At 33.9% G+C, this 24,801-nt stretch overlaps 1 protein-coding gene, 1 long non-coding RNA gene and 1 pseudogene across 3 annotated transcripts; 1 reads left to right on the forward strand and 2 right to left on the reverse strand.

Moving 5' to 3' along the window:
* Window positions 1-9,427: 9,427 nt before the first annotated feature.
* LOC115991692 (G-type lectin S-receptor-like serine/threonine-protein kinase RKS1) lies at window positions 9,428-14,416 on the reverse strand. 2 transcript variants are annotated; one of them, XM_031115549.1, is made up of 8 exons: window positions 12,979-14,416; window positions 12,700-12,871; window positions 12,346-12,541; window positions 11,923-12,133; window positions 11,491-11,728; window positions 11,237-11,387; window positions 10,850-11,155; window positions 9,428-10,724 (listed from the first exon to the last, which is right to left on the reverse strand). In XM_031115549.1, the coding sequence occupies exons 1-7, from the start codon at window positions 14,285-14,287 to the stop codon at window positions 10,853-10,855; spliced, it is 2,580 nt and encodes an 859-aa protein (XP_030971409.1). In that variant the 5' UTR covers window positions 14,288-14,416; the 3' UTR covers window positions 9,428-10,724; window positions 10,850-10,852. The 2 variants fall into 2 exon arrangements, with proteins under 2 accessions (XP_030971409.1, XP_030971408.1); XM_031115548.1 differs by having other exon boundaries at window positions 9,428-11,155.
* Window positions 14,417-14,921: 505 nt separating this feature from the next.
* Window positions 14,922-18,279, reverse strand: LOC115991230 (annotated as a pseudogene).
* A 4,145-nt stretch (window positions 18,280-22,424) lies between these two features.
* On the forward strand, window positions 22,425-23,999 carry LOC115991699. Its single transcript, XR_004092288.1, has 3 exons — window positions 22,425-22,538; window positions 22,638-22,730; window positions 23,648-23,999. It is a non-coding gene; the product is annotated as an uncharacterized LOC115991699 (long non-coding RNA).
* Window positions 24,000-24,801: the final 802 nt, after the last annotated feature.

The following is a 24,801-nucleotide window of genomic DNA, read 5'->3' on the forward strand; positions in this document are numbered from 1 at the left end:
ATGGGTGGCTTTGCTCCTAAGGCTTCTCCTCTACCTCCTCTCGTGGATTTTGATTCTGAGGATGAGAATGATGATGATGGTGATGACGATGATGCTTCTGATGATGATGATAGAGATGCTAGCTCTATTGATGAGATGTCTACTTGACACTCTTACCCTTTGTCACTTGTGACAAAAAGGGGAAGTAGTTTTGGATATGAGAGTAGTCATTCTTAGGGGGAGAGTTAGTATATGACCATTTTGTTAGGAGGAGTGTTGTTATCTGAGGGATGTAATGAGGATTACATGTATCTTTTTCTTTTCTTTATTTTAGATACATTTATTCTTGTACATAGGTCTTGTGACCATTATTGACATACATTGTACTTATTTTCTTTATATGTTAATATATGTTTTTTTCACCTAACTTTACACGTTTTTTTTTTTTTTTTTTTTTTTTTTTTTTCTCTCTCTTTATACACATGGTTCTTATTACTTATATGCAATCTATTATTTTTGTTTCACACAAAGATGCCTTGATGAGTTTTGTTCAAAGTGTTTTAGAAATACAGCTTGTCAAAGTCTACTTACCATAAACTCTCTTCTTGTAAAGTTTTTCAAGAGTTTGTGTTAGGATAGATTTTATTGTATTCAACAAGTAAATATGAGTTGAGTGATTTATGACTTCTCTCATATGTTCATTTGTTTGTTGTGGTTTTGTCACAGATTGTCAAAGGGGGAGATTGTTAGAACATATGTGATTCACTTGTTAGGAACATATGTCATTATTTTATGTAATTGGCTAATCTTTTGACAAAACGCACTTTACTTGTATTTGGGTATATCTAGAATGTGTTTAATACTTCAAGAAACTTTGTTTCAAGATCAAGTGTTAAAGCCATATAAGTCTGTCCAAGATTCAAGCTAAAAGTGTCTGTCATTAAAGCTCGACAGCTAGCCATCTATCAAGCTTAAAGAGCTGTTCAGCCCCATGGCTCGACAGCAACTCGACAGATAGGGTATCTATCGAGGTTTATGAAAAACAGATTTTCAGTTCTGTTTTGACTCCAATCCGTGATTATGTGTTTGAGTTTTCTTTTCTCACAACCCTAAACATATAAAAGGATTATTTTAAGGGCCGTCAAAGTGTTCACAAGTTGCACAAGTGTTGAGCAAATTTTGTTCAAGCAAATTGTGACTTGAGACAGAATGCCCTAGTTCATCGTTCTTGTGAAGAAGTTGTTGTGTTTGTGCACCGTAGGGTTTTGTGACCAAGCATCTTCTGGATCTTCATCGTTGGGATGAACTGAAAAACTTTGCAGCCAACAACCTTCTCTAGTTGGTGATTGAAGTCGCGTATCGGGATCCGTGCAATTGGTTAGTCATGTACTGGGAGCCGTGCATCAAAAGGAGAAATTATCACTACAGAACAAGTTCAATTGGGTATTGGGGTAAGGGTTCAATTGTAGGTTAGTATAAGGTACTAAGATTCTTTTACTTGTAACCGCTTGTTGTGATAATAGTGGAATTTTGGAAGTGGTAACCTTAAAATCACCCGATGGAGTTTTTGCCGTGCTGATTTTTCCTATTCATAAACAAATCACCGTATTAATTTATTTTTCCGCTGCATGCTTAGTTTAATTGGTGATTTGTTTGTGCTGTCACGCGTTTGCATGTTAATTTGATTAATTAATATACTTGGCTAATTAATCAATTAATTTATCACAAGAGGTCAATTCGTTTTTAGCCTATCACAAGGTTTCTAGATTGGTTGATGGAGAGAACTCCATTGGAATCACTAATAGGATCATTTCTGTTTGCAACCCATACCATAGTTTGTTTTTTCACTTTGGCATACCAAATACCAAGATATCGTTAGCTAGAGTTGCCAGGGCTGAAGAAGCCTAAGATAAAATTGTTTTTATTGGAAATCAAAGATTGGCCATTCTTGATGGATTGGTCTGATGTTAAGGTGTCAAGGGAAATGTAAGGTGGGAAGAAAAGAATGATCAGAATCAAATACATGATCAGTTTTTCAACATCCATGATTGTGTGATTGGTCTTTCACTTAAAATAACATTTTTTTGGGGTTTGTGGCAAAAAATATTGACATTTGGTTTGATTGAGAATTATGAAGTCTTCCTACCGTGAGAAAAAGAGAATTATGAAGTCTTCTCTCTCTGGTCCCTGTCTTTGACTATTCTCTCCTTTTAGGACTAAGCGCATCTTTTTTGAAACAAAAAACTAGCGTATCAAAGTGGATATTGCATCAAGTCAATAATCTTAAATATCAAATTAAAGCATCAAATTTCGGTGAAGGCTTTCTTTTCTACCTGAAAATGACTATCAAATTAAATGTCCCAATACCTAATCTTAAATATCTTTCTGTTTAGTTTTAGTGCAATTTAATGGATGGATTGAATAACATGTTAAAATTTCATTGACTTTTAGCACATACTTTAGTGAGTAATTGATAGTTTGATGAGGCTGGCATTTATGTTATCCAGAAAATTTGCTGAGATTGGCATATTGGGATCTAAAGAGTTATCAAGGCAGAGCTAACTATCCTGATGCCTGAGCTGGTAATTGGAAATTTAGCATCATGCCAGAGCTTTCTGCTGTTATTTGGCTAACCTCATTTCGGAAAATCTCAATAGCTTCCATGAATCAACCTACTTCCAGTTGATTATAGTCTTTACAATCTAGTACACACTATGCAATCTACTAAAAAATGCTTTGATTGTATACAAAAAGAAAAGTAAGAAAATCATGTCCTAAAAGGAAAAAAAAAAGGGACAAATAGGGAAAAATAATACAGCTAATTGGAAGCACAATTTTAAAATTTAAAAGACTATCTGGATTCCCAACCATGCATATGAGATCAAAGTATACTCTATCTGGCATGTAAGCCTTAAGTTCAAGGTAGTGGACAAGGTAAACTGTATTGCATAACTAAAACACATGGATTTTATAATTTCTTTTATCCTACTATATCTATCATCCATTGCAAAATTTGTTATATGAAGAAAGCAGATGTAGAGAACTTCAAACAACAGGCATCTTTACTTTAAAAAAAAAAATTTCTTTCCCTTGTTTTTTAGTGGATAAGAAGTAAATATTTACAGTAATTTCCATACACTGTAAAAGGACTTGTAAAGTAATAATTCTAAAATTCTTTCAATCACACTAACTCAAACAGACAAAAAGTAAAATCACAAATATCTTCAGCACTCAAGCAATAAGCAATTTGACATATATCTATTATATAACAAATGATTCATTTTTGGGCCCAAAGTGAGTAGAAACACCAATGCTAATCAAACTTATTTTTAAGATATGAATTGCATAGATAGCAATAGTCGGAAATATGAATTAAAGAATGATGTGATTAGGTAGCCATAGAATTCCTTAGCCCTTAGGACCCATGGTGACTTTGACAGCATAAGTGACAAGACTAAAAGGATTGGGCCTAAACCCCCGAATTTTATATCTTCGGCCGCATAGTTTCTTCTCCAACTCAATCTACTACCAATCTAAAACACACACACACACAAACACTGAACAAAAACAATTAAATAAATAAATCACATACACACAAATAAAACACAACACACACAGAAAAATGTCGGACAGCAATAGAGAGAGTACTCTCATAAACTCCCTACAGTGTGCCTGAAGTGAAAGTAATCTTAAAAACATGAGTTAAACTAATCACACATTGAGTACCTGACTTTCATGTGAAATCTGATACTGCTTAAATAACGACGAATCCCCTTTTCCCATTTCTTTTTTGACCAGAAGAGTAAAAAAAAAAAAAAATGGTGTCATCCCCTTAAGTCAGGCCCCCCTCACTTTCACATTCACGTCTCTCTCTCTCTCGAGCTGCCATCCCTCCCTTTCTCTCTCTCTCTCTCTCCGCATGGTTTTCCACTAAAAATACTTCAGCCATGAGTTTCTTTTCAAGCCACCACCACCGGTCGTGAAGAAAAGATTTTGGGAAGAGAGGGACCCATTTGGCCAAGCAAGGAATTTGAGGTAAAATTCCTATTTTCCTAACAAAATTAAGTAAAATCTAGCTATGGGCTTTGTGCTAGAGCAAGCTTATTGGGTTTATGTAAGAAATTCTTACTTGGAATGAAAAGTTTGGTTTGGTCTTGAGCGTTCACCCAATCACGATTTTGTCTTGGGTAATGGGGTTCGGAGGTCTTGGAGTTGTGAAGAGATGGGTATGTGAAACTTTGATGATATGGGTGCTACGAACTTGTTTTAAAATAAATGGATAATGAAAGTGTTAACCATAAAAGTTTAAGTGCTTTGAGGTTGTGTTTTTTGCATATCAAGTGTTTGATATTTTACCTCATCAAGTTATGAGGTAGGGTTTAATTGTTTATAGTTGTTTATTCAATTCAAAGCTGGACTTTGTTAGATATGGAATGAGTTTTAGAACTTTGAAAGTAATTAGATGATGTTATAATTGATTCCTATGTGATGTAATATGTATTGACATTATTAATACATGAGTTAGTGTAACACTTAAACATGGTTGTTTCGTTGTGAACGCTTGGGAATTTATAAGAATTGTTATAATGGCTTGGTTTTATTAGTTGGTACCCAAAAGAAATTCTTGAGACTAGCTACCTCATTTTTAAATTGATGTGTTATATTATCTAATAAATGCATATTGTTTGCGGTAGTGTATTATAATGCTTTGGTTGTGTTATGGTCTTTTGGATAATTTGTATGCTTGTTTGGTATCCTTTGGATAGTCAAGTTAAGCTCTAGGCCCTCAATTTGATTTTAGGGGACATTTTCGATCCATGGAGACAAGTTTGATTGTACTTTGTGATGGGCATTGTTATTTATAGGCTTGATCATTTTGTTTCTAGATTCTGAGATTTTTGATGATGGACCTAGTGATGGGATTGGTTAATTTCATAGTGCACGGTTGAGGTAAAATTGGTTAGCCTTCCAAGGTAAGCAACTTCTTAATGGGATTTTTGAAAAATAATTATTATTGCACTCAAGTATTTCATGGATAAACCCATTTTGGAACATTATTCATGGTTTTCCTAAAACATACGATGTGTATTATTATTATTAATCATTTATAGAAAATGCATGAAGCATTGAAAGTGTATCATATTTCTTATTGCATATGGGGAAATGCATGATTTGTTAGCATGGGAAAGACTAGCATCTTTGATTAAATTCTAGATCATGGATTTTATGGATTTATTGCATTTTTTGCAAAATTTAAAAATGCTTTTATCTTGACTTGTGATAGTTGGGAAAATTGATACAATATCTTCTTGACAAGAAACGAGTTTGAAGGTTTTGAGAACCTTGTGAATATATTAGGTATGGTATTTCAAAGGTTTTTGTGAAACTACTTGAAATTGAATTGTGCTTTGATTTCATGTAAATTGTGAGCTCTTTATGTTTTTACCCTTGGGCTGTGACATGTGATTACTCGGTGATTACTTGGCTAGATACTATAGTCTATGTGATATTGGTATCTTAGCACCTGTCTTTGTGATGGTTATTGAGTTTTGGCTTTGTGTTGGCGAAATAGTTCTGGTTTTGTGTCGGCAATGAGTTCCGACTTTCTGTCGATAGATTAGTTTCATCTTTGTGTCGGCAATGATTTCCGGCTTTGTATCGGCAATTGAGTTTGGGCTTTGGGTTGGATTTCTTGGTTTTGGAATGGTGTTATAATTGCTAATAGTATATAGTATGTAGTTTCACATGGAGATATTTTGAAAAAGCTTTGTGCTATACTATTTCAATCATTCTTGTCATTTTATCCATGAAGATTGATTTTGCAGAAATTAAGTGGAAACTCCCAAAGTGTAACGTGTTTTGTGTTTTGTAAAAATGCTAATTATCATCAGACTTGCATTTCCCCTACTCCCATTAATTATGCTACATATTGAGCTTTAACTCATTCCACTCTCCAATAGTTTTACAAATAAATTAGCTATACGTCGAGCATGGAGCTTAGTTTGTTGGTGGTGATTGGAGTACTACGCTAAGTGGGAGATTTGTGCTATAAATTGTTGGTGACTCAACTTAGTAAATTATTTGAGGCCATAGCTAATTCTATTGAAGGTTAGGCTCTTGAGGTTTGTTAGACTTGGGTGTGATAAGCCTAGATTTTTTGTTGAGGTTACGTATCTTAGAGAGGATTGTGACTTTGTGTTTATTTATTTGGAGCTTTGGAGTTTCATGTATATTTGGAGACACATGTTTTGTAGTATGTATTGTTTGTAAGTGTGTTATAGAGATCTAACTTATATTGTGGAGAGATCAGTATATCTATTTATTTTATCAAATGGAAAGAAAAAAAAAAAAAAAATCCCTACAATATCTCTTGAAGGCTTAGTTTTTCATGCTTTGGACCCTTTTGGATTTAGGGTGTGACAAATGGTGTGGTGGTAACATCGTTTTAGGCCCAACAGAAGCAACATTTTTTTATATTTTTTTAGAGATTTTGAACCTATGGCTTCTACTCAAGATGATAGATTTTTATAATCAGAGTAAGACACCAATTGGTTTTTAGTGTAGGCGGAGATTGAACCTAGATCTCTTGTTCAACCATCTTAGACTTTACCAGTTAATCTAACTGGAACCCACAAAGCAACATAGATGTACATAAAAAATAATATTAAATAATTTAAAAAAAAATGCTAAAATGCTAATTGATCTCAAATTTGGTATTTCAATTATTTAACTTTACTTTCGTTCAATTGAGTCAATGATTTTCAAATTTATTCAATTTAAGTCTTTTATCTAATTTTGTTAAAAAAAAAAATGTCATTAAAAAAATATTGCTTTCAAATAAAAAAATAAAATTATTTATTAATTTTATAGATTTTTTATGTGGTTATTATTTTTCCATTAGTTAATTGTATATGTAATGACATTTTTTTTTTTTTTTACAAAATTGGACAAAATATATAAATTGAATAAATTTTAAATTTAGAAAACTCAATTAAATGAAAGTAAAGTTAAATTACTGAAAACTTAAAAGATGTAACTTGCATTTTAACCTTGATAATAATAATAATAATAACTAGTCGCTAACCCGTGCGATGCACGGGAAACTATTGAAAATTAGATTTTAAAAAAGAAAAATTTATTAATTTTAGTTTATATTGAATATTTATTTATGGTAGTTTAAAATATTATTTCAAATCTTCATTTCATTTTATTTTAGTTGGAATAACATATATAATTAAATGAAATGCTTATGAATTAGAGTTGACATTAATAATATACTATATATATTTAGTGATTATTCAAGATATCATTCAAATATAACAATTTTTTTTGTTGTTTTAAAAAAAGAACAATATTAATACATTGAAACACAAAATACTATATTGTCCAATAGATATTACAACTTTAAAACTAAAACATGAGTAGTGATTTTTAATGGACTGGGGTAATAGCACAGCTTTCTGTAGAAAAAAATCTGATTAAAATTTTTTTGGAGTTAACCATGCAATTGGCACGGTCTTATTAGATTGAAGACGACAATAACTCTATATATCAAACCATAACCTTTTTGTAATTTCTTGTAGTTGAATTCTTTTAAACAGAGAACAAAAGGCATATTACAAATGAATCTGAGAACAAACACCTGAGCATTCTATCAAACACATGTTCAGCAATCTCAAGCACTTATACTAACCAACCCCAACCTTCAAAAAAAATTCCCACGGAATCCAAAATAGTGGCAACCCCAACATAACATTCCACAGGCTATCATATATGAAGACCCAAAGATTATAATAATTTATAAAAAGGGAAAACCAATGTAAATGAAGATGACAATAACACTATATATCAAACCAAAACAAACCCAAAATTGAAATCAAATAGAAGAATCCTAGGAAACCAAAAATCCAATAAAAATTGCATAACCAAAAAAAAAAGGGAAAAAGAAAATCCAAACCAATGTAAAATGAAGATGAGAAAAACACTATATATCAACTAAAACAAACCCAGAATTAAAACCAAATAGAAGAATCCCAAAAAACCAAAAATCCAATAAAAATCGCATACAAAAAAAATGGAAAAAAAAAAATCTAATAACAAAAATTTCATGATTCTTCTTTGCCATAGATTTGACAACAAAGGAAGAAGAAGAAAACGTGGAAATCTGCAAAGAAAAAAAAAACAAAAACAAAAAAACTTAAATCCAAAGCAACCCACAGCCACAAACCAACAAAATTCCATGGAGAGGCAAAAAGAAATCGATGCAGTGGCGGTGATCCATGGTGGCGGCAGCAGCGGGAGGATCTGAGTTTTGGGGTGCCAGTGTATATTAGAAAATAGAGAGGTTGTTTTAGACGTGAAGGCTGACGGGAAACAGAGAGGTTGTTTTAGACGTGAAGGTTGTAGGGGAGTTGTATACTTGTATTAGGGTTGTAAATTAATAAATTCTAATATAATAATAAATTAGAATTAAAGAATTAAAAAAAAAAAAAAAAAAAAAAAAAAAAAAAAAAAAAAGAAGAAAAGGTAACGTGAAGGTTGAAGGGGAGTTGATTGGGGTGGGGTTCTAAATTAATAAATTCTAATATAATAAATCATTAAAAAAGAAGAAGAAGAAGAAGAAGAAGAAGGAGGAGGAGGTGACGTGAAGGCTGAAGGGGGATTAGGGTTGTAAATTAATAAATTCTAATATAATAATAAATTATTAAAAAGAATTAAAAAAAAAAAAGAAGAAAAAAGAAAGAAGAAGAAGGTAACGTGAAGGCTGAAGGGGAGTTGATTGGGGTGGGGTTCTAAATTAATAATATAATAAATCATTAGAATTTAATAATAAATCATTAAAAAAATTAAAAAAAAAAAAAAAAAGAAAAGAAGAAGAAGAGAAGAGGTGACGTGAAGGCTGAGGGGGGATTAGGGTTGTAAATTAATAAATTCTAATATAGGGCAGATACTTATCCTTTTATAGCAGATTTAAAAAAAAAAAAAAAAAAAAAATCTTTAGATTAAACTTAGCTTAAAATATCAGATTTTATCCAAAAAAAGAAAAATAAAAAAAGAAGATAAGTATAGTGTTTTTAATTTTATTTTTTATTTTTTAAATATTGTGTTATGCTGACGTGGAAAATTGTGGTACCAGCAAAAGCTTCGGTTTTATATATATATATATATATATATAGATTAAACTATGGGTTTTCTTATTAGGCCTCACGTGCCATCATTAAAACAGAGTGGCCTATCCACGTGATATTACTACTGGTACAAATGATGACGTTTTAACAAAGCCTTTTTCGGTGTAAAGCACCAAACGGTGTCATCTTATGTAGCCGTTATAGTGAGTTCGTTAAAAAATCTGTTATGAGTCGGTTTAGTTTGCTAGAGTTGATCTCAAGTTAGTTAAGATTTCTTAGTCTCTGTTCAATTTTCTTCTTCACTTAGTTTCTTCTCTATCGTAATCTTTGCATCACCAAATCTCAGCAAAGATCACAAATTTTCATCATTAGGTAGCTATTGAATAGCTTGTACAGATAATCAAAACTGAACTTTCAAGTGGGACACTAAAATCCTTCATATTATACTATGGGAATCCAATTTTGTGAATCAATAAATAATTTGGTAAAATTAAAAATTCTGTTTGGCCAAGTGTGAGAGGCATTATACTTAGCTAAAATTAGACATCGCCTTTGAAGAGTACGTGCATTAAGCCATTAAAAAGACATTGTCAAACACTTAAGGGCATTGTACAAACCCATGATTCTGTGTTTATCTCTTCGTTTTCTTTGATAGTTTTTGTGCTAGAATAATACAATTTATTTTTGGGTTTGAACTAAATTAATACAAACAAACAAGCCACATCAAAACCAATTTATGAATTCCTTCTCTCTCATTTCTCATGACCCCACCCCAGTTTCAGACCTTTTGGACTCTTCCCTATGAATCCCTTCTCTCCCTTCTCTCACGATCTGCATCTGTGATCACAATTAGACCCTCTAAACTACTCCAAGGACCACTTACCACCATAAAAATTTGTTCTCTGCTGCAACGTATTGAGATAATAGACTCTCTGGCTTTAGCTCTTGATCACCAAAATACCAACTCCATTGTTGAATAAAGACTTTTGAATCATAGGTTGATCAAAATGAAGTTTAGGCTTTCTCTCTCTCTCTAAACCTCTTGTTGAAGTCATGCTATAATAGGCCTTTTATTAGATTTTGGTTTCACAATTTTCAATGCATCGAGCCACTATCAAATTCAACATCCCTCAAAATTCATCTTTCAATCGATTGAATGGATGTCTAAATTACGAATTACTCATAAACAACAGTCTTCTTTTGAGCTGCATCTTAGGCCTATGAAACCTGGACTTGACATACATTACAAAATCAAAATATCCAAGGGTTTCAGGTGATTAGACTAAATAAGCTATTAATAAGTGAAAATAAACAGAAAACATAGTCCTGTCATTTGATTATGGCGAGGATATTTACTTGAAAAATTAAAAGAACATTGTTCCTACAGTACTATCCACCACGGACTGCATGTTTGCCTTTTAGCTTTCCTAAAAGTTCTTATGCCTGGAGCACAGGAAATTGTCTGTAGGTTACATCATTCTCTAATATGTTTCAATTATTACTTATTAGCATATGAGGCTTGCATTGCAGTAATATATATATTCAGATGTTAGGGGAAAGTATAATCCACTGAAGTAGGCTATATTCTCTAACACTTACATTTTACTTTTAGATCACCTGGTACAAAAGGAAAGAAAGAAGAAAAAAAAGAATAAGAATTATATTTGTTTTTATAAACAGAGTAAAATGTTAATTGTTCCCATAAATCCTTATAGAAGCAATTTAGATGCATCAATCATTACCTTTTAGCGAGCTTCAAACGTAGTTATTGTCACGTCATTTATAGAATAAAACTCCTTTCCTGTGACTGATCCCATATCCTTGGTAGGTCTTTTGAAAACAAAAGCAGGTTGATTCGGAGAAGGAAGAGTTGTTTCACAACTTAGCATGAGAAGAATTGCCAACATTGTTGGTCGATCCGTTGCATCTTCTTGCACACATAAGAGCCCAATTTGAATGCATCTCAAGACTTCATGAGAAACAATTGACTCAATAATCGATGAATCAACTATATCCAAGGCTCTATCTTCTGTCCATAGTTCCCAGACCTGTATGGTTTATAGCATTATCCAATTGGGGTTGTATTATAAATGCAAATGGAAAAAGATTGTTGTTTTTTTGCTACTTACATGCCCTATCAAAGTTAGGGAAGGGTGTGTTTGATAAGAAATGTTATTCTTCTTGCCACTAATGATCTCCAACAATATGACACCAAAACTAAAAACATCTGATTTTGTTGAAAATTTTCCAAATATTGCATACTCTGGTGACATATAACCACTGCATGTGAATAGTATTAAAAATAGAGTTAAAGTTTGCATAGGCCTTCATTTTCTATATGTGTGGAAAGTGTGCAAGGTTTTGTGTGCGCATGCATACTTACTATGTTCCGATAACTCTAGTTGTCTTGTCTTGAATTTGGTCCCCTTTGAATATACGAGCTATCCCGAAATCTGAAATTCTAGGATTCATCTCACCATCTAGGAGAACATTGCTAGTTTTAAGATCTCTATGTATAATTCTTAATCTTGAGTCTTGATGAAGATACAAAATCCCACGAGTGATCCCAATAATGATTTCAAGGCGTTTCCCCCAATTAAGCAATGAACTTCTTGTATGGTCTACAATAAAATTTAACTCCAGAATACTCAAAATGTGGTCTACAATAAAATTTAACTCCAGAATACTCAAAATGTGATTAACCAGTGTTAAAATATTTGGTTGTATGTAGTCCAAAAATATTCTCTGAATATATATAATAAAAGAAAAAAAAAAAAAAAGAGGAATGCAATAGATTTATAGAAAGAAGACGTACCAAAAATGAAGAAATCTAAGCTTTTATTGGGCATGTACTCATAAATCAACATCTTTTCTTCCCCTTGAATGCAACAACCAAAAAGCTTGACAAGATTCCTATGTTGAAGTTTTGCAATTAACATAACTTCATTTTTGAATTCCTCTATTCCTTGTCCAGAACTGTTGGATAGCCTTTTTACGGCTACTTGTTGTCCATTAGATAATTGACCCTGAATCCATGATCAAAAATTAAGCCTAGTCAAAAAAATTACTTCAAAGCAGTTGAGTTCAATGCCACAATCTGATCCTTCAATAACTTATGTCTTAGCTTATGTAAATCATTTTCCTACATTCACACTCATACAATAATGGAAATTGAAAAAGAAAGGAAAATATGCAAGATGTCAACATTCAGCAATGCCATTATGAATTGTAAGTTTACCTTAAAAACAGAACCGAAGCCACCTTGTCCCAGTTTGTTGATTGGAGAGAAATTGTCAGTGGCAGCAACCATGCAGCTTAGATCAAAGATGAATAAATCTGGATGTCTACTATTCTCCTCCAGCTCATTTCCCTCCACATAGCCCATGGTACCGTTAAAATATAATGACTGATGGTGCAATTTTCTCTTCACTGTCCTAAAACATATTGATAGACATTGCTGACTATAATTTTGCAATTAAGCATTTATATAGCTTAAGTGGTCTACTAAAATGACTCTTGATATATATCTATATATAAATATATATATTCCTCTGTGTTTGTGTGAACAATACAATAGAAGTGATGTTGTTACCTTTTGTTTTCCTCATCCTTTTTTTTTTTGGAGGGGGATGTTTTTCTCTTCTTCATTAGGCATATATAGCCTATCAAGCATACCAGAAACAATGTCACCATAAGAGAAATTATTGTAATTGCCCGCTGCCTCTTGTGGCCAAGAAAACCATTGGACTTCCTTGTGTAAGTAGCTGAAGGACAAAAAAAAAAAAAAAAAAAAAATTGAGTCCACGATTTGTAAGGTGAAATAGGCAGAAATGAAAATTTACGAAAAATACAAGCAAGTTGAGAAGGCCACCTAACTCAGTTGCATCTACACGTACATTTAGATCCCACCTTTCATATGAACTCTCTGAAATGTCAATCAATTCACCATACCATGCCAAGCAACTGGTCCCCTTCCCATCAATATTTATGCTGACAAAAGCTGTGCAAGAGCAATTTCGCAGGCATGCCTGCTCGCACTCTGAGCTACTCATACTCATGTTCATCCAAACTGCATTATATGAATCAGGACCCCTCAAAAGGTCCACCTTCACAAACCCTTCTCCATTCCCACACATTGACAACCCCAACTGCTTCCTCACACACCCCTCAGAACCATCTCTGTGATACCAATTCTTCGGAGACTTGGGTTCAAACCCTGGCAAACAAGTACACTCAAACCTATTAAAACTGGCAGACTCGGGACCACACTTACCATATGCACCACAGTGTCTATAGTTGTCACACCGGTATTTAGGTGCTGACCAGTATTCCTTCCATTGAAGATCACCGTCATTCCACATAAGGTGCTGGACCAATCCAGAGTTGTGAAGCACTAGTCTAGAAATGATGTAGGCGTCATCGAAAAAGTAGGCGTAAGATACCTCATCTTCGTTGTTAACAAAATAACACTTAAAACTCGATGATAATGATGTGGGCCACGGCCATGGACCTGACCGCCAATATAAAGTTGAACCCTTATACAAGACGACTTGTGGAGAGCCAGTAGGATTTATCTTACAGAAGTAGTCCCCAGTTCCGGGGTCATCTTGTGACTTCCAAGATGTCAAGAACCTGTCTAACCCAGTTATCCGATTCAACCCAAGCCTCATGCCTGGAAGCAGTGTGTCTGTAGGATGATCAAAGCTTTGCCATATAACCTTTTTGTTATTGCCTTGGACCAATACCAGATTTCCTGAATCTTGAAGCTGTGCAACAGACGAGGTTGTCCCCTGGACAGACACATTGGTAGACCAAAGAAGACGGTTAGAACTGTCATGGAGGACAAGGTTTCCATAGTGGTTGACGGAGAGAACACCGGAGGAATCAATAATAGGATCATTCCTGTTTGCAACCCACACTATAGTTTGATTTGGCACTTTGACAAACCAAATACCAAGATACCGGTAGCTAGAATTGCCGGGACTAAAGAAGCCTAAGGCGAAATTATTTTTGTTGGAAATCAAAGACTGGCCATCCTTGATGGATTGGTCTGGTGCTAAGGTGTCAACGGAAGTGCAAAATGGGAAGAAAAGCACGATCAGAATCAATGGCATGACCATGGTTTCAGGATCCATGTTTGTGTGCAGTGCTTTTGGAGGGGGTGGTTGGTGGGTGGGCATGAAGTCTTCTTACAAGAAAAGAGAGAGAGAATATTCTGAAGTCCTCTCTTTCTGATACCTATCGCTGACTAATTGTTTCTTTTAGGACTACACGCCTCCCTTTTTTCAAACATAGAAGCAGCCTATCAAAAAGAATTTTGCTCCAACTCAATAAGCCAAGCATCACAAGTCAACCAGACTTGCATCTAGGGACCGGAGGCAATCAAGCATCAATTTTATAAAACACATGGATTTTGTAATTTCCTTTATTGACCGGTCAAACTCAACAGGGTAACATAATTGACTGCATGAGTTGAACTTAATCACACATTGAGTACCTAAAATCCTGACTTTCATGCTTGCACTGGTGGCTACTATTTGGTCACATTGGCACGCCTTTCAGCTCATAGAGAAGTGCGAAAGTTAAATGGCCTTTCTTTTAGCCAACCCGCCCTCCACAAACATCAACCAAAAAAAATAAAAATAAAAAATCATAAGTCTTCAAGTAAACAGAAAGCAGTATACCAATAGTAATATAAGTTTCCACTATTCCAAATCAGCTACAAGACACATAACTCACCAACACAAACACCAATAACTAAACGAACTAGCATTACTATATCAGCAATTAACTATAAGCATCTGATCTGAATATTCAACGGGGGTGAGGGCAAAATGTGACCAAATAGTTGCCACTAGTGCAAGTAGAAATGCTAGTAGGATCATCATAAGCATTAGAGTAAGCCTTAGGACAAGCCGCCTAGAAAATCCTAGAGTATGCTGTGGGTTTACAAGCCTGAGGACTTCCAAAGCTCCTAGTACAACAATACCTCGGCAAGTTAAACGCGAAGCAAGCACTCTCACAAGCCACAACTCTTCTATTATCATGGGACCGAACTTGAAGCCCAACTGGGCACATCATTTTGAGGTCACTAACACACCCAGCGTAGCTGCATTTGCCTGAGCCTTTGATGGGTGTGATTGAAATGGCCAAGTTGTAGCCATCAACAAGGCTTACATCATAGAAGTCTTGCTCGTTTCAAAGAGTTATTTCTGCTAGAGTGGCTGGTGGGGTGCCATCTAGACCGTTGCAGAGGAGTGAGCCGTGAATGACCAATGGCGCAGAGGCCATGGCCGGACCAGAGAGCAGTGAGGTGGAGAGAGTAGGCCTTGCTTGGTTGGAGCTTGAAGCCACCACGGGCTAAGATGGGCTTGCCCGCGTTGATTTGAATGTTTGGCCAAACTGGATGGGTGCACTTGTTGCAAACGTTTATGGTTCTTTATTGACCATATGAACTTTCCCAGAGAAACTATTATTAATTTATGTTGGAATGATAAACAGAGAGACATTTATTAATTTAAAAGAAAACCGCAAAATCCCAAAAGAGAAAAAAAATGGAAAGATCTATACAGAGCAAAACAAACCCCAAAAGAGAGAGGAATTACCTTTAGCCGAAGCAGAGACAGAGAGTGGTTTGTGGTGGAGACCGTAGAGAACAGAGAACAGAGCAGAGAAAGAAGGGAGTTCAGTTGGTAGAGACTAGAGAAACTGAGTGAAAACAGAGTTAATGTTAAGGCACGAAAGGAGAATGACTAATTTGTTTTCCCGCCCAAGTTGTCCCTCTTTAGTCTTTTTTTTTTCTTCTTACACAAAAACAAAAACAAAAAACAAAAACAAAAGAGTGAAGAAGAAGAAGAAATTTCTTTTCAAACAATCAAAATATCAAGGAGAATAACCTAATCATTTTAATCTTTTCTTTGGATTTTTTTATTCAATCCTGTGTTTATGAGATGTATGAAACTAAATTGAGCTATATTTGTGGAGCTATTAAATTTAATCACGAAGGATGAGACCCTACTCAATTAGACCCTACACAATTATATCCTGTTTCTGGATCACTTGGTACAAAGGGAGAATTTTTTTATTTATTTTTTATTTCATTTCATCAGATTTAAAGGAAAGAAAAGACGTATTATTTTCACTTTACATATGGAAGCTAAACTAGGAGAATTAATTTTAAAAAAACCAAAAAGAAAAGTAGTCCGCGTCTCAATTACTGAATCTTGTGGCAATTACCTTTAGAATGCTGTATGGAAATAGAGCTTCAAAGAATGTGGTCGAGTATGATGAAATTGTGATAATCACCTTGAGAATGTTATGCCGTCTTTGGAGCCAACTTTTGTTTGTAGCATCAACTAATTGATTGCTTAAGCAAACCAAAGAAATTGAATTTATTCTTGCACCCAAATGTCCATTATTTTGAGAATGTTGTACAGAAATAGAGCTTTAACAAAATCCAGGACAAAGTACAATTAAGTTGTTGGGGTCCTAGCTACAAATTTTCTATTAATTTCTATAGTCCTTAGATTCAGCTCAACAATTTTTTTCTCGATCTTGTTAAACTGTTAAATCAAGTAATTTCATTAAAATAATACTTTCATCCATTTATCTTTCAAATTCTTTTGAAAAAAAATTTGACTCCATGTTTTATCTTTCTTTCATTTCACACCTTTTTTGCCAACTAAAATAGAGAGCTTTCACACAAATACACTATTAATAGTTATATTAATAAGTTAGGGACAAAAATATAGTAAATAAGAAATATAATTTTAAATCAAAGATAAAAATACAATTAAAATAATTTAAAAATTACTATTCAAACATCATTAAATTTTTCTTCATAAATTTTTGTATATAAATATTTAAACTTTATTTATTAAAATACATACGAACTTATATTTTTGTTTTTTTTCTAATAAATGATTAAATTGCGGTATTTAGCATGTGAGTTTGTGTTTATTCTTATGTTAATGCTTGCTTGTGAGAAATATATATACACTTTTGGCATTGACCTTTATTTTTAAATAGAAGCAGACTTGTCACTAACATGACAATCACATTGAGAGTGTTGGGCAACAAAAGTACTTCACAAGTGTATTTAATAGAGGCATAGCCAAGTAAATGTTCCAAAATAGTCCCTAAAGGGAAAAGTTTAGCAACTATAGTCAACTATATTAGTGAATACTTAAACCCCTTAAGAAACCAATTAAATTTTAATATTTTCCAATATGAATTTTTTTTTAAAAAAAATCCTAAATAACTTTCTAATTGATATTAACTAAGGAATTAATTCCAAAAAAAAATAATACAAAGGGCATGTTTGGCATACTATAATGGTTATTACAATGTAATAAGAACCGGAATAATAAGGAATGAAAGAAGCTGTAATGGAATAAGTATTCATATTCACCGGTTTTGTTACAATAACTTAGTAAGATGATGGAATGATATCATTTTTAGTAAAATTTTGTGAAGTACCCTTTTTAAAAAATTGTATATTTACCCTTTTTTTTTAATTGTATAGCATTTGTCATTATAATTTGATCGACTGACTAATATTTTCATTAATAGTTAAAATGTATGTAAAAAATTGATAACATATTATATAGGTTAAAAAATTAATATCGATACTAGTTATAATATATATGAATATAGATATAATGAACAATTTTTCTTTTAAAAGAAAATCTAAATCAAATTGTAAAAATGAAATACATGACATCTAGCATGCAAGTGACGTCTTTTCAATAATGTTCACTGTCATTTTGTTAGACAGGAAGCATGTGAGAGGACGAAGCCATATTTTGTTAGAGAGGAAGAGGTTGTTGCTGTGGGGCTAGGAGCTAGGGACAAATAGGGAAAAACCACCCGGGTCATTAACTCTAAAGTTTAAAAGACTCTGAATTCTCAACCAAGCATATGAGATCAATGTATTATGTATATTCTATATGACATTTAAGGCTTAAGTACAAGGTACAGGACAAGGTAAAATGTATTGCACGCACAATCAATACACATGAATTTATAATGTCTTTTGTTGACCCTTTAATAGTGTAATAATCGCCAAGCTTTGTAATTCAATGGCATAACCGATCAAAACCCCCCTTGTTGTTGTAGCTAGCGAATTATCAAAAAAAATATTTACGTATAGTCACCTCATTTTTTGTACCATATTCGCGTCCAATCAAAAATCTGCTATATGAAGAAAGCAGATATAGAGAACTTTATACAACTGGCGTTTTTAGTATTTTGGTGGACAAAAAGCATAATATTTGCAGTAATTTCCAAGTAGCACCCGAGTTCCTTTGTAACCTGTTGCTCGAGGGTTCTATCCCTTGCACTTACCCCACCACCAAAAAAAAAAAAAAAAGTCAGAATAATTCAAAAAATCTCTTTCAATTACTCAAACACAAACAGACAAAAAGTAAAATCACAAATATTTCTTGAAGTACTCAAGCAATAAACAATAGTAAGAAATGTAAATTAAAGAATGGCATGATTAAGTAGCTATAGAACATAGACGTGTCCACGTGATATTACTAATACAAACAATGACGTTTAATAAAAGCCTTTTATGTATTGCACCAAACGGTATTGTCTCCTAATGTAGCCGTACGTTAGATTCCAAAGTTAGTTACAGTAGCCCGTGAACCAGAACCTCCATGTAATACTCGTCTGTAGTGAAATAAAATTGAGGATAAATATTTCCTATCAAAAAAAAAAAAAAAAAAAATTTTGAGGATAAATATTAATTCAAAAGTTTTCATTTAAACACCTTTTGTTAATTATGCGGATTAATTAACAATGATTTGGTTAGACCAATTTGGTGATCACAGTATTAGTAAAATTTACCACAGCTACAATATAAACTAAATCTAGAGATTGAAGCAGTCAACACAAGAACACATAATTGATAATGAAATGAGAAACCAACTTCAAAGGAAAAAACACTCTGATATTACCTCTACCTCAATAAAGTAATCCACCATATGAAGAGAAGTTGTACAAGTTAGCTAAAACCCAGGACCCTAGACTGTACTTGTTAGATAAACTTATTGACGTGACATAATCACCTCACACTAGCTTTAAACCATTTGAACTCTTTGATAGGCCACAAACTGAATGACCCCTTATGATAGAAATTAATTAAATTAATTAGCCAAGTTATTAATTAATCAATTATCATGCAAACGTGTGGTAGCACAAACAAATCACTAATAAACTAATTATGTAACGGAAAATAAATAACACGGTGATCTGTTTACGAATGGAGAAAACCTAACAGCAAAAATCCCACCGGGTGATTTTCAGGTCACTACTCCCGAAATTCCACTATTATCACAACAAGTGGTTACAAGTAAAGGAATCCCAAGTACCTTTACCAACCTACAGTTGAACCCTTACCCTAATACCTAATTAGACTTGTTCTGTAGTGACAGTTCCCCTTTTCAATGCACGACTCCCAAGTACATGACTAACCAATTGCGTGAATTCCAGTACGCGACTTCAATCACCAACTAAGAAAGTTGTTGGCTGCAAAGTTCTTCAGTTCATCCACACGATGAAGATCAAGAAGATGCTTGGTTATAAAACCCTACGGTGCATATACACAGTAACTTCTTCAAGAGAAAGAGATGAACTAGGGCAAGAACTTCATCTCCGGTTACAAATTGCTTGAACAGAGTTTGCTCAATGCTTGTGCAACTTGTGAACTATTTGACGGCCCTTAAAACAATCATTTTATATGTCTAGGGTTAGGAGAAAAGAAAGCTCAAAGACATTGAAAGTTCAAATAGTGTAAAAACACCATTGAACGTTTAGACCCTCAATTTATAAATTAACCAATTCAAGTTTTATGTCAAACAACTAGCGTGCGGAAAATGAACAAAAGCTATAAAACGGAATTGGAAAACAATCTAAGCCAAATTAAAATCACAACCCACAACAGATAATAAAAGGCAAAGATAAAAGGGAAGGAAGATGCAAACACAAGGACAACATGCGATATGTTATCGAAGAGGAAAAAGAAGCCCTCAGCATAAAACCTCTTTGCCGCCCTCCAAGCGGTAAACAATCCACTAGAAAATGTAGTTGGGATACATGGACAGCAATAGACCCTCCAAGCCTAATCTACCCAGTGCACCTAAGCCCTCCAAGCTTCTTACTCCAACGAGGTTGTGCCGAACCTATTTCTTTTCTAACTTTCCCGGATTCCGCTACTTGACCATAGCATCAACCAATGTAAATTGGTTCCTTCCTAACTACTTCCCAAAACACCAAACAGCCCTCTCACAGTAATGGATATGGTGAGAAAAAGGTTTTGGTAAAATACATCTCAAGGATTTGACAATGGAGAGGAAGAGAGTTGAGGAATTTGAAGAGACTCTTATGTAAAGATTGTAGATGAATCAATCTTGTTTTACTCTAGGGTTTCTCTCTCAAAATTCTCTCTAGAAGCTCTCATTCTTTTGTGGGTATAAGAGGTATTTATACTAGGGTGAGAAAAGAATGTGAAATGTCAGGTTTTTCAAAACAGGGTGGCTCGCGGCTTGGTCTCACGGCTTGACTGAGTCACGAGATCCTACTGCGCGATAACAGAATGGCCAGTTGTCCTATTTTGTCCTGTAGTACTCCAGCTAGCATGACGGTTCAACTTCTGGCATACTTGGCACGTGTGCTGCTTCTGGCGGCTTGCAGCCGAGAGTCACCCGCGAGATCCAGCCGCGAGACTCAGTTTTCTTGCACATTCTTGAGCATTCAATCACTCTATATCACTCACTACCCTTACAACAAACTCACCTAAATACAGGGTTACTAAATATTGAAATACAAGTAAATTTGGAACGGAATAAAGCCAACAAGATGGTTGATTAAATTCAACCTTACAGACATATTCACGGATCCTAAGAAAATCATATCAGAATTTTGAAATTCCTAAACCTCGACAGAGTCGAGCAGCTGTCAAGCAAGTGTCGAGCACACGGGGCTTAAACAGCTTTCTTAAACTCAATAGATGCAGCTGTCGAGACAGCTGTTGACCTTTAATGAATTTGCACTATCAGCTTGTTTTCTTGGACAGACTTGAAGGCTTCAACACTTGATCTTGAAACATGGTTTCTTGAAGTATTTAAACACATCCTAAATCTATCCAAATACAAGTAAAGTGCGTTTTGTCAAAGGATAAGCCAATTACATAAAATCATGACATATGTTCTTAACATGTGAAACACATATGTCCTAACACTCTTATGTATGAAATTATGAATACCTTATCTCGCGAACTGCATCTATGATCACAATTAGACCTTCTAGCCGATTCCAAGGACCACCTTAAAGATTTGTGCTTTGCATCAACATACTGGGATTACAGACTCTGTGCCTTCAGCTCTTGTTCACCAAAAGACCAACTTCGTTCTTGAATAAAGATTTATGACACATAATTTGATCAAAACTAGGTATAGGTTTTCTCTCATTGGCACATGAAAATAGTCTCTAAACCTCTTGTTGAAGTCGTGCTATAATAAACCTTTCATATATTTGCATGTAGGGCACAAAAAACATGGCAATAGCATACTCAATTAAAATACTTCAGATTTTGTTTTAATAATTTTTGATCGATCTAGTCACAATCGAACATCTATCAAAAATCATCTTTAATTGATAGAGCATTGATCGAACAGCTACTGAAATTACAAATTATTCTTGAAAAACTGTCTTCTTTTGATTTGCATCTTAGGCCTTTTGAACCTAGACTTTGACACATATTACAATATCAATAGATGATATTACAAAATCATGGAATTTACCAACTTAAATCCTAACAATTTCCTCATTTGGCAATTTTGTGACAAAACTGAAAAACCACAAATTGAACCAAGACTGACTAACTTATAAGACTTAAAACTAAATGGAAAACCTATCTTTCATGAAAACATGAACATACACATTAAACGCATTGTACCATGCAGAAAGCATAACAGGTCATATCATTAATTGCTAAAAATGACAGGCTTACATAAAACCTTTATCAAATAGCAAGATAATATAGGCAATAAGCATAACAATTATGAAACAAACCCATCTATATATTACTAAAAGATGAAGCATAGCATTTAATGTTGCTACGCTCACATTAAGCCATGTCAGCAGGCATGTCATTTTCATCCTATTTTCTAAATTTTTAATTCAATTTTAAAATAATTTTACCAATTTTAAAATACTAATAAAATTAAAATTATTTTCAGCCCTATCTCTACTTTAAAATCTACTTCTTATACATTTAAATCCACTATAAAGTTCAAGCCCACACCCAAAGCCTTTTCAACTTACTCCCTTTGTCAAACCTTACTGCTTTTCACGGTTACAACTTATGCTATTCCCTTCTGTTACACGGATTCTTCCTATCTCCCACGTTTTGTTTCATCGTTTCAGGTTTAGTTCCTTCCCCTTCCCCACCTTTTGATTATCACGGTTTCAGCTTCTATTCTACTATTTCACTCACGGTTTCATCTTCCTATTCTACGGTTTCAGCTTTTGTGTTGGCTTCTAATGGCAGCCTCTCTGTCTTCCTTCTTCTCCTCACATCCATATAAATATTGATGTAAGCTGGGTGGTTCAATTGAGGTATCCCTACATCCTAATTTCTTTTGTACTCTATTCTTTTGCTTGATGGTTTTTTTTTTCCCTTTCTACGTTTGTTTCTGCCTATTTCTTGTTGTGGTGTGGATGGTTGTTAGGGTGTTGAATTTGTTACTGCTGGGTTATTTAATTGGAGCACTGCTTTTTTGGGTATGTTCGTTCGGAGTTCTTTTGGGGATTTTTTAGGTTGGGAAAACCCAGAAATAGTGTGACAATCATGTAGCAAAGCAAAGTTGACAAAAAGCTCAAGGTGTGACTATTTGTGGCAATCACGTTGCCCTTGTTTTTTTCACAGATTTAAATTTGTCACCTTTTAGTTAATGAGACAAAAGCTCATCAAATGGCTATCCTATGTATTTGTCAAATGGGGGAGTTTTTGTGCAGTGGCTCTGTTGATAAGAGTATTGGTATATGGAAAAGAGAAGCTTATGGTAAGCCTAGTAAAGTTGAAGTCATAAGTGGCCATGAAGGTCCAGTCAAATGCTTGCAAGCATCACCGGGTAATTTTGGTAGTGGGTTCTTGCTCTATAGTGGAAGCCTTGATAGTTTTTTGTCCACTAATTTTTTTCTAATTATTGCGCATTGGGTTATTCTTATTGCTGGTTTTCCAAGTTTAAGAAGTCCACAGTAGGTTAGTACTAGAGAAATCTGAAAATTATTCATACGGTTTTGTTAGTTAGCATATAACATTCACAAGTAGCATAAATAGACCATCACTTGGCACCAAAAGTTAATCAGCAATATGGATGGTAGAGAAACCCAATTATCGAGCTTCGGTACTAAACGTGGTGGTTGGATCACCTTCCCATTCATCATTGGTCAACCTCTCTCTCTCTGTATGTCTAACACACACACAATTTGTTTGGATCAATATATTTCTTATTTCTATTTATATCAAGCAGGGGCGGCGGCAGGCTTCACACTTGGAGGCGGGGGATGGATATCGAACCTGATCGTATATCTGATTCAGGTGTTAAATTTGGAAAACATAAATGCTGCTAAGATTTCAAACATAGTAGTGAGTGGTAACACCAAGTTGCTTCCGGTCATTGGAGCAATTGTTGCTGACTCTTTCTTTGGTACTTTCTCTGTTGTTGCAGTTTGTACCTGTATCTCTTTGTTGGTAATACTCTTTACAGTGTTGCAACTTGCAAGATGCATAGTCTGTTGTGTGTGTAGTTTGCTTGCTAGACTCCCTGTTGTGCGTTTATCTCGAGTTATATTTAATTTTTCAATATAATTGATTGATCGATATTTTTCTCTCCAGTGTGATTAGTTTATGTTCGTTGTGTGTTTGTAAAGTTTGTTATTTGGTAAATGTAAAAATTGATCGTCTTCTATATATCTTTTCCAAGTAATGAAGTAGTGATTTAACTTCAATATTCTTTTACTTTCCAAGAACAATAGTGAATAACACAAACTTATCGATGTGTTTCTATTGGTAGAAGATATACTTTTTTTTAAGGAATGATGAATTTGGCTGCAACTCTGAAAATAATTTATATTGTTTGACTCAAATAAAAAATATTAATATTTTACATAGACATAGTAGTGATGGTTGTAGTAGTGAGGGAAATACTGATGGTATTGGTGATTGTGGTGTCCTTAGAGGCGGTGATGACGGAGGTGTTGTAGATGGTATGGTGGTTCTGGCTATAGGCTCACTTGAGACAATGATGGTGGGGTTATAATAATTAATAGGATTGGAGTGGTTGATGTAAAAGCCTTTATTTTCATTTCCATTTACGATTAACTACTCAATTTATAAATTTGAGTAGTTAATCAATTTTATCTATATATAAATAAATTATTTTTAATCAATTTTCAAAAATTGAAAAAAAAAAAAAAAAAAAAAAAAAAAAAAACTTCGTCCAAAGGAACCTGCATCTTACACTTCTATGTAACAGATACAAGTGTTTTGCAGATAGAATTTCAGTGTTCAGGAGGGTGTGATATGGAAATTTTTGGTTATAAGATATATTCTATTCTCATTCTGCTTTGTATTTTCTAATGACATTACCTCCATTTTCATTTTGTAATTGGTTGTTGCCATTGG

This window comes from Quercus lobata, chromosome 5 (genome assembly GCF_001633185.2).
Source record: "Quercus lobata isolate SW786 chromosome 5, ValleyOak3.0 Primary Assembly, whole genome shotgun sequence".
Classification (NCBI taxonomy): domain Eukaryota; kingdom Viridiplantae; phylum Streptophyta; class Magnoliopsida; order Fagales; family Fagaceae; genus Quercus; species Quercus lobata.

Excerpts from the sequence above, each read along its gene's own strand:
- LOC115991692 (XM_031115549.1), bottom strand. The coding sequence starts at position 14,287 with ATGCCCACCCACCAACCACCCCCTCCAAAAGCACTGCACACAAACATG. Across the intron at positions 12,542-12,699 it reads AAGGATGAGGAAAACAAAAG|GACAGTGAAGAGAAAATTGC; the intron begins GTAACAACATCA and ends AATATGTTTTAG. Across the intron at positions 11,729-11,922 it reads CTTAGATTTCTTCATTTTTG|ACCATACAAGAAGTTCATTG; the intron begins GTACGTCTTCTT and ends ATTTTATTGTAG.